This window comes from Hermetia illucens, chromosome 4 (assembly GCF_905115235.1).
Source record: "Hermetia illucens chromosome 4, iHerIll2.2.curated.20191125, whole genome shotgun sequence".
Taxonomy (NCBI): Eukaryota; Metazoa; Arthropoda; class Insecta; order Diptera; family Stratiomyidae; genus Hermetia; species Hermetia illucens.
Window position 1 is genome coordinate 132,939,980 of NC_051852.1, and position 11,845 is coordinate 132,951,824.

Sequence of the window (11,845 nt, forward strand, 5' to 3'; positions counted from 1 at the left end):
CGATACTCGAACTGCAGCTGTGTCCAGAATGTTTGTTGCGTTTGGTTGCGTTGAGTGTTTTATTCCGAATACAAATAGACGCGAAATGTAGAGAAACCGGTGAAAATATACAAAAAGTGAATTAAATGTTAAAGTTGCAACAAGTGCAGTGAAAAAGAACGAGAAGTTGACGTAGGAAGCGCCAAACCAAAAGTAAGTACAATACAACATCGAACCAACGATTCCACGCTTAATTGAAACTTCCGGTGATTTGGGGGCGTTTTTTGAATTATGCAAATTAGATTCGGCATGAAACCACGCATTAGCATCTTATAAAGGTCTAGCTCGCACAATTCTATTGAGTTGTATATAATTTAAAGCACCATGAAAACTTGATAACACAAAAATCGATTTTTTCCGCTTGAGGTTGAGTGACTGAGTGGTGGCCGAACAATCGCCTGGGCAACAAGGCCGGATCAGCTGTTTTTTGTTTTGCCGTGCGCACCGTGGGAAAGTGGGGCTCTGTGCCAGGTGGATTCGACCTTGACTGGGGTTAAGAGTTGTTTTGGCGTGTCTGAGATTAGTGTCTGTGCGGCGATAAGTTTCTGGAGGGCTTGTTCTGATTCGTGCGACAAGTGTATTAGCTAATACCTGACGATAATTGAATTACAGGTGAATCCGAGGTGCGTCATACGCGGGAACGTGCTTAAAGGGGATGAATGGGCAATGATTCATTGCGCGGGAAGTCGAACCGGTCACACACCTGAGCGGAAGGTTTATCAGTACGCTCGAGTAACTAATTTGGGTTGTGAGTGGGTTATTTCTGTACTGCCTGCGAACAGTAGCAAGTGCTGAGTGTAGTGTGTGCTTTACGAGTAAATAATTTCCCGGCCGTTGTGGAGTTTACGTTTAATATTCCATTAACATATTAATGTCATTTTGTTACACGTCTGAAGCGCGAAAAATCTACAAATATATTTCTGTGTACGTCAAAGTACCTTTTTGTTGCTATCAAAACGCACACGAAGATCGGGTTAATCGACGGAAGCCTGAGGGTCAACCGCAGAAGGTATCAATTTACGGACGGCAAAAATATAGTCTGTTTAAGTTATTTAATAGAACCATGTTTTAGTTTCCTCATCTTTAGCAAAAAAATTATTAAAATATTAAGAAAAAAATTAATTTTTAAGAAAAAATTAGTGAACACCAACAGCACTTCGAAACTATAAACTTCTATGGTGACATGCGTGAAATTTGTTTATGTTTTTAGAACATTTTCCAACAAATAGTGAACAATTACTTGTGATGTGTATTCACCTAACTTTTGTTCGGCGCTAGCTTGCTGTTTTATGTAATTGAAACTAAGGCCAGAGTAGAGTTACTAACCGAATGTCCTTGCTGTTTATAGTCGTCCAAGTTGTGTTCCTATTTGGACGTATGATCTATAATATTCAAACTATTTGTCTGCTAAGCATCAGGGTTCACTAATGATAAGGATGTATATATGATGCTGCTCGTGGTGGCGATTTTTTGAAAGGAAGTTGGTGATTGTGTAAAGACTATGGGTTAGCCGATGGTCCTAAGTGATCGAAGATGGGGAGAGCCATCCAAGAACCTGAAAACAAGTAGGTAAAATTAACCGTGAAAGCCAGAAAGCAAATGTTGAACCTCCACTAAAGTGTCTTGTCGATACGCCCTTGCTTGCCTCTGTGCTAGTCAGGCTCGGGAATGTGGGGGTGTTTTTGAACACTTCGATCCCGTGTCATTTAACAAAATCTGACGTGTCCTTATCCGATGCGTACGGCGCAAAGGAAACTAAAAAAATCAACAAACAATCCTGGAAATTAAACAAAAACAAGTCGGTTTTGTTTGCTTCTTCTGTAAGTATATTTGAGTGTAGAACTATCCCATTTGTACGTAGCCCGTTATGTATATGCATTTAGCATGTCAGAATTAGTACTTCGGGTTGTAAATTTACACGGTAAAGTCAACTTTTAACTACTGTAACTTTGTTACTAATAGTATGATTTTGATCAAATTTGGGGATAATATGCTTCATATTATATTTTATACTACTACCAAGTTCTATAACTCTGCAATAAACCTAAGGGGGGTTCTATTCAATTTTCCCAAAAATATTGTAATATACTATTATCAACTTAATTTGAACAGATATTTTGAGATTTGTTTTTTTAAGCCTTGGTACCATATAGAGGCAGCTTCATGAATTTTTTCAGATTTTTCGGTTGGGTAGTTTCTGAGAATGGGTCCGTTAAAGAAATCATCACTTTCCACCCCTCCCACTCCCCGCTTTTCCAACAGATCTCAAAACTAAGACAAGCTTCGAAAAGTACTAATCGAGACCTTTCATTTGATACCCCACATGCCTACATTCGATGAAAAAAATTTTTACACCCCCCTTTTACACGTAATATATGCATATATTATGTATACCCACTTTCGTGTGATGTTGACATTCATAGCCTTGAATTTGCAAAGAAACGACAATTTTGACATATTTTAACTTTGTTAGTAATAGTGCGATTTCTACCAAACTTGGTAGGATTATGCTCTATGTTTCGAGGTTAAACAATTAAGTAATGGGACTGATTCCATAAAAACCGTATATTTAAAAATTATTCTACAAATCTGCCATCCCCTTCAAAGTAGTCCCCTTGGGCAGATATACAGCAATTCCAGCGCGTTTTCCACTTTTCGTAACATTTCTGAAACGCTTCGACTGGGATGTCCGTGAGTGCCCTCGTCACGGCCGCTTGGATGTCCGTAATTGACTGAAAATGGGTCCTTTGACCACCGATTTTGTTCTAGGGGACAAAAACAAGTCACAGAGTGACATATCGGGCGAATAAGGCGGCTGTTGCAACACGGCGACCCCTTCAGAGGCTAAATACTGGGACACGCCCAGGGCGGTGTGGTGCGGTGCGTTGTCGTCATGAAGGATCCGATCCAGTTACGAGCGATATCTGGGCGCACCATGTTGACTCGTTTTCGCAATCTTTCGAGTACTTGGCGATAGTAGACTTGATTTACGGTTTGCCCCGGACGATTGCACGGCTATCAAAAAAGGTAATAATCATCGTTTTCTATTCAACACGACACAGCAGGCGAACTAACCAAGCTAGGGCGATGGTGAATATATCAATGGAGAGGGGAAGGATGCCGGGGAAGGGGAAAGGTATTTGAAGGTGTAGGTTTTCCACAAGCGCGGTAACAAAATCGGTTTCATTACTTAATTGGCTAATCTCGTATAGCCTACATCACTGCAAAATCTCATGGTGCTAAGATGAACCTATGGAGGGTTTTGCAGCCAATTACTAAAAATTATAGTAATATACTATTATAACTTTATTATCGGTGTGGAATTTCAGATTTTTCGGTTGGTTAGTTTCTGAGAATGGGTCCGTTAAAGAAATGATCACTTTCAACCCCCCCACTCCCCATCTTTCCAACAAATGTCAAAACTAAGACCGGCTTCGGGAAGTACTAATCGACGTCTTTTTGATACCCCATATGACTATATTTGGTGAAAAAAATGTACACCCCTCTTTTTCATGTATGGGGACCTTCCCTCAAATTCGACGTAAAAGGATGTAACTCAATGTATGGATGAGCGTTCACAGTTCCCACCTTTCCACCAAATTTGGTGTCAATCGCTACAACAGTCTCCGAGAAAAATGCGTGTGATGGACAGACCGATAGACAGTAAACCAATTGGATTTTTTTTGTTTTACACAAAACCTTAAAAAGGAGAAATATATACATACATACACATAAACAAGGTGGGAAACCGGAAACAAGACGCTTTAGGTATAAAAGGTTTTATGATTCCCTATGTGAGGAAAGATGAGTGCATGATAGTTCCGTGTGTCCATAGTTAAAAATTTAATTGCCCTATATTTTTTAAAAAGCCACACAATTAATTTGATCTGGAAAGCACTGTATTGATAATAGTCAATACAGTTCATATTAGTTCAATATTATTAGCAAATGTGAAGAAGTTAACCTACACTGGATACAAACAAGTCGGAATAGCGGAAGTTCGAGCCTCGGGTATAAAGGTTTTGTGTTTATATTATGTAAGAAACTTCTACACACATTTTTCCATCCGTATATAGTTGCAAATCCAACATATTCCTTCATATTTTTCCACCCAGCCGTAGATATTATCCTCATCCTAAACAGGCAAACTGCCTATTACCGAATATTATACATATACATGCATGTATATAAATTGGTATTATCCGTATTTCCGATTTACTTCGTGTAAAGAAGCATACATATGTAGATATATGTACGTATATTTAATATCACTGGTTTAATGTACAGATACATCTATCTGAATAAGACACTACCCACAAACTTCTATACCTACATGCATACATATGTCTGCCTGGAGCAATTGATATCGATGACTAAAAAACTGAAACAAAATGTTTCTTTGTGACCTCCCATTAAAATTGATAGACAAGGGGAAGGTTTCTCCAAACTACAATTTTTAGTTTTAACTATAAATATATATTTCGGGAGCGACGTACCCTCTTCATCAGTACAAAGCTATTTATTAGTAAGTCGCTCCTGAAATATATATTCACAGTTAAAACGAAAAATTGTAAGGAGGTGGAAGTTGCCCCTTGTCTATAAATTTTAAGCTAAACTACAAATAGCAGACAAAAATCTGACCCTCCATTCATATGAGCTCACTTGTTGTGGTATTGATGAATTTATTTGTGATGATGACATCATACACGTTGTAGAATGCATGAAATTCACAAAAAAAAATGTAAAGTTTCATAACTTTGTTAATAATAGTTGGATTTTCTTCAACCTTGGCTAAATTGTGCCTTATGTTATCCATTACACTAATGCCATTTTGTTGTTCTGTCCTGAGAACGACACCTGCTTCACTTTTTCGGGAGCACATTTTGAGCCCTCACTCTTCTACATTGCGCCCTTTCATTTGATACCCCACATAACCATATTTGTTGAAAAAAAATGTTCACCCCCTTTCACATGTATGGATAGTTCAACGCTACAAATCACTAGACAATGCACCCAAAATTCGTCATCAGTTGGGATAACAGCAAAACTGTCGATCATGGAATGTGTGTTTTGGAACTATAAAGGCATAATTTTGATTGAATCCTTGGCTGAGGTGGAGACCGTCAACGCGGCAATATACTATGAGAACCTAACAAAATTGAAAAAGGCGAATAATTGGAAGCCTATGTTGACAAAGGGAGTTTGCCTGCTCCATAACAAGGTAGCATTCTCCCAATCAGTGCTCCGGCATTATATACGTCCGTTGCTGCGCACTCCATATTTGATTTGAAATTCAGCCTCTGGTCAATTATTATGCCTTATTTAGGCTTGAGCGCAAGCTTGGGATGTATTGTTTGTTTTCCAACTTTGATTCGGACACCCCAGAAAGAATTTATAGATTACTCCTGGTCCTCTTTCCCAACAAGAACACTTGGTTCGCCAAAAAACTTGAAACGAAGAGAATGCCGACAAGGCAGAGGCATATTTTGAGGAGCCCATAAATCGCTCCATTCAAATAAGTGGACATTTGGAAAAATGTATCATGTTGAAAGTAAATGACGTCGGAAAGTGTAAAAATTGGCGAATTTTTATCCCCGCTGAGGGGCTTATTCGTCTCAAAACAAATTGATTTCTAATTATGCGAAATTCGCCTATTCCTTAAAAAAATATGAATATTTTCCCTTAGAATGGAATACATTTCTATTGAATGTTCACAATGTTAAGATTATGTGTACAAACAACAATAATTATAACAATAAATGTATTCGCCGTTACTGCTTTTGACCCGGTTTCATCTTTGGACCAGAAGTCGTCCAGTCTGGTGAGAAAAAATTGTTGAACTAGTTCTAAGGCTCTCTTCGTTTCCCAAAGTGACGCCTCTCGTTTGGTTCGACAGGAAATCCGTTGGTGCGAGCTCTTGGAGTGCGGCTTTGACGACTGATGCGAAATAGGGCCTAGCGTTATCATGAAGCGTTATGGTTTCACCGTGTTGGTTGACTCTTTCAGCTTCTTTCATTTGCACTTGCAGTTGGGCAATGTAGAGCCCCTTGTTTTCTGTGCTGTTTCTTTCAGCCTTCTGTTTCACTATACGCTCCTAGTCCTACCAAAACAAATTTTAGTCTTCTTTCGTGTTTCGGTGCAAGAAACATCGCTTGTGGTCATGTGTATGGCAAATCCTATCGAATGAAAATGGTTGCGCATTGTTACATGACTGCAGCCAATTTACGATTTGTTTGTCGACCTTCCTTCTTCAAAAGGGCTTTGACGCAATTTTGCAAGACATTTCCGTGCTGTTGACTCGTCTGATGAGATTGCTTCTACTAGAAACCGTCAGTCAACATAACATATTTTGAAATATTGGGTATTCATTCGCCCAAGAAAAAGAGTGTCCGTGTATTACGTGTTGCTCCCCAAAATTGATGCAGCCATTAAGTAGATGTTAGCCTCATAACGGCTCTAGCTTCAGTCTGTCGAATGACTAAATATTTTACCAAACATCAAAACATTTTTTTTTACATTAAACACAAGACGCTAAGAAAATATTGGCCAGGCCTATATATGCAATCCATTACATGCCTTTTAATTCACTGGAGCTCTTCAAAGCTCATTTGTAATCCAAGATGTAAGTGCGAGCACCTTTTTGTTCTTCAAAGAACAACCTCTAAAACCTTAAAATGTTAATATCATTGCTTCAGTTAGAGCAGAAAATAATATTGATGTTTTCTTCCTTTCCAGAGACTATATTGAAATGACCAAAAGAAATTAAACAAAAAGACTCTGCTATGCAAGGCCAAAAACAAATTTTCACATTCGTAGTTATACTGGTTGTCATTTGTTCGTTTACATTCTTCAGAAATGCGATAAGAAAGGACAAACAATTCAGACGAATACGTGAGGAAGCTTTAAGAAAAAAACTGGAAACAACGCTGGACTACAACGACGATAATTCAGATGCCGTCGATGAACCAAATCATGAAACCCACAATAATGACAATTATTTATACAAACTATTAGAATATGAGAACATATGCTATGATTTGCATGCTATTATTTTCAAGCCCGAAAAAGAAATTGAAGCTAAACAAGCGAGAAAAGACGATGAACAACGACATGAAAATACCAGCCAGTTTACGGATTCTAAACATAAGAAAGGCGTAGTAACCGGTCCACTCGTTTATCTCTTTATTATTATTTTAATTTATTCCTTTATAAAAGCGGCCACGGATATGTCAAAACAATTGAGTAAGGTGAGTGATTATCATGAACTGAAGCTGTTCCTTTTGGTTTCAACGCTATAAATTACTGCCCTTAGAAAACCGATGATGATGAAAATGGCATTCGAAGGTATTCCCTGCAAGAGTACGCAAACACTAAAAAACACCGGCGATCGTCAAGAGGTGGGATTTCATTGTCATACTGTTCTTCTTTATCGGAAATTGCCTTATTTAATGCATTCTGCTGATTTCAGGTCCGGTTTTGAGGCGGGCCACAACGCTTACAACAGAGCATCGCCCAAGCTCTAACCAACAATCATTTGAAGAGCGACGAAAGAGCTATATGATATCGGACTTTGGAAATGGAAGTGGCTTGATTACAGAGCCTGGTACACCTCCAAAGACATTTAACGGAATAGGTATGGAATTACAATTTTAGCCTTCTGATTGTATTACGTATTTATAAGACACTTATCCGATTCCCACTCACTATACACCACAAGCATCGAAATTTATCACCAATACCAGCCAATGCTCTTAGACAAATATTATTTCTAGCACAATTATAATTTAAATGCCATACCTAATTTCACATAATTCTCCATTCTCATAGCAACTCGCCCTCCCCCTCTGATGAGAAGATGCTCAGTCCCAGCGTTTGCTCATCAACAAATAGGTATATTAGCCCCTCAAAGCATTATTTGGCTTATTTAACGGCAAAACTCCGTTCATTTCAGCGCACGGCAGTGTTCTTAGACGTCCTTCAATTGATTCGTTCAGCGAAGATGACTCTAGTCCAGATGTTAAACGCCGGGTGCGAATGATTCATCGACATTAATTTCTAGGTTGATCCTACCACAGCAAACAATGCTACTATTTTATCATGACAAATACCACATGGTGTTTTTGAACACTATTGGGTCATACCAGCACTACTGCAATCAGTATTTTATATCAGGTTTAGATTTTTGTAAAAATAACCAAAAACAAAAAAGACTTGACCAATCACTTTGAATCACTGTTTTTTATATGTGGAACCTAAATATTCTTTAGGGAAATATTGAAATGATCTCAAATCAACTGTTATTTTTTGTAACAAGAGACCAAATATGACGGAAACTAATACAATCTCTATAACTTTTCCCTGTTAAGTTACGACAAAGGAAGTTACATTTCGAACTATTTATATATTGGAAAACGCTGCTATTTACATTTTTATCAATTTGTATGTACAAATAAGGGAACTGCTAGTTTTTAGATTATACTTGAATGTTGTTCGTACAGATTTTAGCCGTTTTAGGTGTTGAAAACAAAGTTGATAACTATGCCAATCACATTTGTATTCTGCTTTTAATCTCAATGTGATGTTATGAATATGAAATAAAAAATATATTGTGATGTCTTATGCAAATACGTGTTCTTTTCTACTTAAATGTATGGACGAAACAAATATTTGGACAGCAGTTTTTGCCAGCATCAGGGGCACAACTCGTCAGGTTCTATCACCTATTTCTGTTGTGCCTACATATTCTCCAGAATTTTAGCGATGCACTACAGATATAGTTCATGCAAGATGATCGGTTCCATACATTGTTCTGATTGCAAAATATTGCTACTTCATTAGTTAGTGATAAGAGAAATAATATTTTAAAAATTTCAGTTTGGGAAAGGTATAAAATTACGAACTTGGTGACTTTTTTTGTTAATCCCAAGTGTCGGTCAATTCTTTCCACTAAAGACAATCTGGCGGGGGTCATTATGGATAAAGCTCACGGTTGAATTTGGATCAATAAGTTGAGCCTAGAGGCGACGTATAACGACAACTGCGCACCTTCACTTTCGTGTTGTGCTCGTGGAGAGTGTTCAAAGAGAAAATTCCCTTCCTGTGCAAAAAAAAGTTTTTCATAATTTTAACTTGTCGTTATGTTTGTCTACCAGGCTAGAAGACTTTACACAGGAGGTGAAACCGCCTCAGCAAGCTTGGATGCCATCCGGTGGACAGTCAAAATCGCAGTTGCGTCCTGCACATTTTCATTGGGATTGGTTCTCATATGTGTCATGGTGTTAGTGCACCTGGCTGCAATTGCAATAGAAATTTTCCAGCTTGGTACTAAAATCATCGTAGACGGCGACGATCCGAAAAATATGGCAATGTCCTGCTGGTCTTCCTACTGTTTGACTCGTTACATGGATTCGCACCCATAGAAGTGCTTTAGGAACACGACACACAATACATTAACAGATGGGCATAACGCACTGGGATTTTGACTCAACTTCAAACTGAATGATTCATTTTTAAGGTTTTGTGTAAACACAAAACCTTATTAAAATTGGTTTACTGTCTGTCTGTCTGTCTGTCCGTCTGTCTGTCTGTCTGTCCGTCACACGCATTTTTCTCGGAGACGGTTATAGCGATTGACACCAAATTTGGTAGAAAGGTGGGAACTGTGAACGCTCACGCATACAGTGAATTACAACCTTTTACGTCGAATTTAAGAGGGGGTCCCCATACATGCAAAAGGGGGGTGTAACATTTTTTTTCTTCAAATATAATCATGTGGGGTATCAAATTAAAGGTCTCGATTATTACTTTTCAAACCCGATCTTAGTTTTGGCATTCGTTGGAAGGGTGGGGAGCGCGGGGGGTTGAAAGTGATCACTTCTTTAAGGGGGCCATTCTCAGAAACTACCAAACCGAAAAATCTAAAAAAAATCAGGAGGCTAACACTATATGGTGCCTGGGCTCCGAAATACCTTCCATGCCGATATCTGTTTAAATAAAGTTAATAATAGTATATTACTACAATTTTTTGTAATTGGTTAAAAAACCCCCTTAAGTTCATCCTAGTACCATTTTGCAATGATATAGGTTATAATATAGAGCATGATCTTACCAAGTTTGGTGGAAATCGCACTATTACTAACAAAGTTATAATACCTCAAATTTGTTGTTTCTTTGAAAACTGAAGACTGTGAATGTCAATATCACCCGAAAGTGGATACTCTCACATAATATATGGATATATTACGTGCTACGTACTAAGAAATACACAAAACCTTTCGTACCTGAAGCGTCCAGCTTCTGGTTTCCCGACTTGTTTGTCCTATTTTTTCTTACTAGTTTTACCTCCTGTGTATAGTCTTCCTGCTACACAGTGAATTCAAAAATTTAGGAAGGAAAAGCCTTTTGCCAACAATGTTGAGATGAGAAATGTCAATATGAGTGAACGCACCATTAGAAGAAGATTGGCAGAAACAAAATTTGAGGGCTTTTCACCTAGTTAGCGTTCGACACCTGTTCCCACAACACCGTACAACCAGATTTGCTTTTGGGTGAGAATATGCTGATTGAAATGTGGAGGAATGGAAGGACGTCATGTTTTAGGATGAAAGCAGAATAGCCTTAAGAAGTTGAGATGGACGTCAACGTCTCTATAGGCGTCAAAATGAAAGGTTCTCTTTATGTGCTATATCTGAAACAGTAGGTGACCAATAATAGTTCGAGAAGGTATCTCTTACGAGGCTTGTACGGATCTCGTTGTGTTCGATAGAGACAGTGTGACCGCTTTAATATACGTGAGGATTTTCTTCAAGATCATCTCATACCTTTCACACTATTCATTGGTGACAACTTTAGATAGATAGTATACAAGCAAGACTACCAGCCCCTACGACTGTAAGGGAGCTCAAGACTGCTTTGGCAGCGGATTGCCATAATATCCCCCACTCGGAGATATCCAATAAACAACTTTTTTTGCAAGACTTGTTTTTTTATTACCTCAGGTAGTTTTCGATGTATCTTTTATAAATTATTCTCTACATTTGACGATTTCTGCCAATAAAAAAAAATTAAAGTTGGGCAGTTAATTGTGCCTGCGAGTATATGAAAGTTGAGTCTCATAAAACAATTTCTTAAACTGTCAAGAATTGGACCTTGTTTTCAGGTGACATTGGCAAGGTGCATAACCTTGGTGGTTGCAACAACAACATGAAAGGTTTTTAGATTCTGCAACTTTAACCGCCATATTAGCGGTACCACACTGTTAAAGACCTGCAATCAAGTTAGTTCGATTTGATGACTTACTGGCAACAAACATCTATTGCAATCAACAGTAAATTTAAAAGTTGTCTCCAGAATGTACGTAGTAAAAAGGGTCTGACTTTGACTTACCTTCGCTTGCGGGTTGCTAGGGTAACTGCTTGCGGAGGAACAGGGTAGTTAAAGCGGTCTATCTCCATAATCCGACTGTCGTTCAGTAGTGGGACACCTTTTGACTACGCAAATGATATAAAGTCTAATGAACCCACCCTAGAATATTGAGGGACTTTATTTGTGAACGCAAGGGGCTGAGAGCTCTGTTGATTGTTGCGACTGGAGATAAGCGCAACGGACGGGAGTTCCGTTACCGTGAAAGTGTATCAGCAGTACAGCGCCCCGTTTGCTTTGGTGAAAGAAGCAAAAACTGCCAGAAATAACAACGATCTCTGTATAATACGGGTTTGGGGTGAAAAGTTTCCGGCGTGATAAGAAAAAATATTTTTTTTGTCGATTTTTTCCATTTTCTTTTTCAACGTGATATCCATGAAGACAT

General features: G+C 38.4%; 1 protein-coding gene across 3 annotated transcripts; it reads left to right on the forward strand.

The window, feature by feature from the left end:
- Positions 1 to 8,664, forward strand: LOC119655028. 3 transcript variants are annotated; one of them, XM_038060702.1, is made up of 6 exons: positions 1 to 192; positions 6,775 to 7,286; positions 7,352 to 7,436; positions 7,508 to 7,672; positions 7,867 to 7,929; positions 7,991 to 8,664. In XM_038060702.1, the coding sequence occupies exons 2-6, from the start codon at positions 6,822 to 6,824 to the stop codon at positions 8,089 to 8,091; spliced, it is 879 nt and encodes a 292-aa protein (XP_037916630.1). In that variant the 5' UTR covers positions 1 to 192; positions 6,775 to 6,821; the 3' UTR covers positions 8,092 to 8,664. The 3 variants fall into 3 exon arrangements, with proteins under 3 accessions (XP_037916630.1, XP_037916632.1, XP_037916631.1); XM_038060703.1 differs by lacking the exon at positions 1 to 192 and adding an exon at positions 518 to 1,048; XM_038060704.1 differs by lacking the exon at positions 7,867 to 7,929 and having other exon boundaries at positions 2 to 192.
- The last annotated feature ends 3,181 nt before the right edge of the window (positions 8,665 to 11,845 follow it).

What these genes read in the sequence shown, in the direction of transcription:
- LOC119655028 (XM_038060702.1), top strand. Translation starts at nt 6,822, where the DNA reads ATGCAAGGCCAAAAACAAATTTTCACATTCGTAGTTATACTGGTTGTC. An exon ending in ACACCGGCGATCGTCAAGAG is followed by an intron (nt 7,437 to 7,507) that starts GTGGGATTTCAT and finishes TGCTGATTTCAG; the next exon opens with GTCCGGTTTTGAGGCGGGCC. An exon ending in GTTTGCTCATCAACAAATAG is followed by an intron (nt 7,930 to 7,990) that starts GTATATTAGCCC and finishes CGTTCATTTCAG; the next exon opens with CGCACGGCAGTGTTCTTAGA.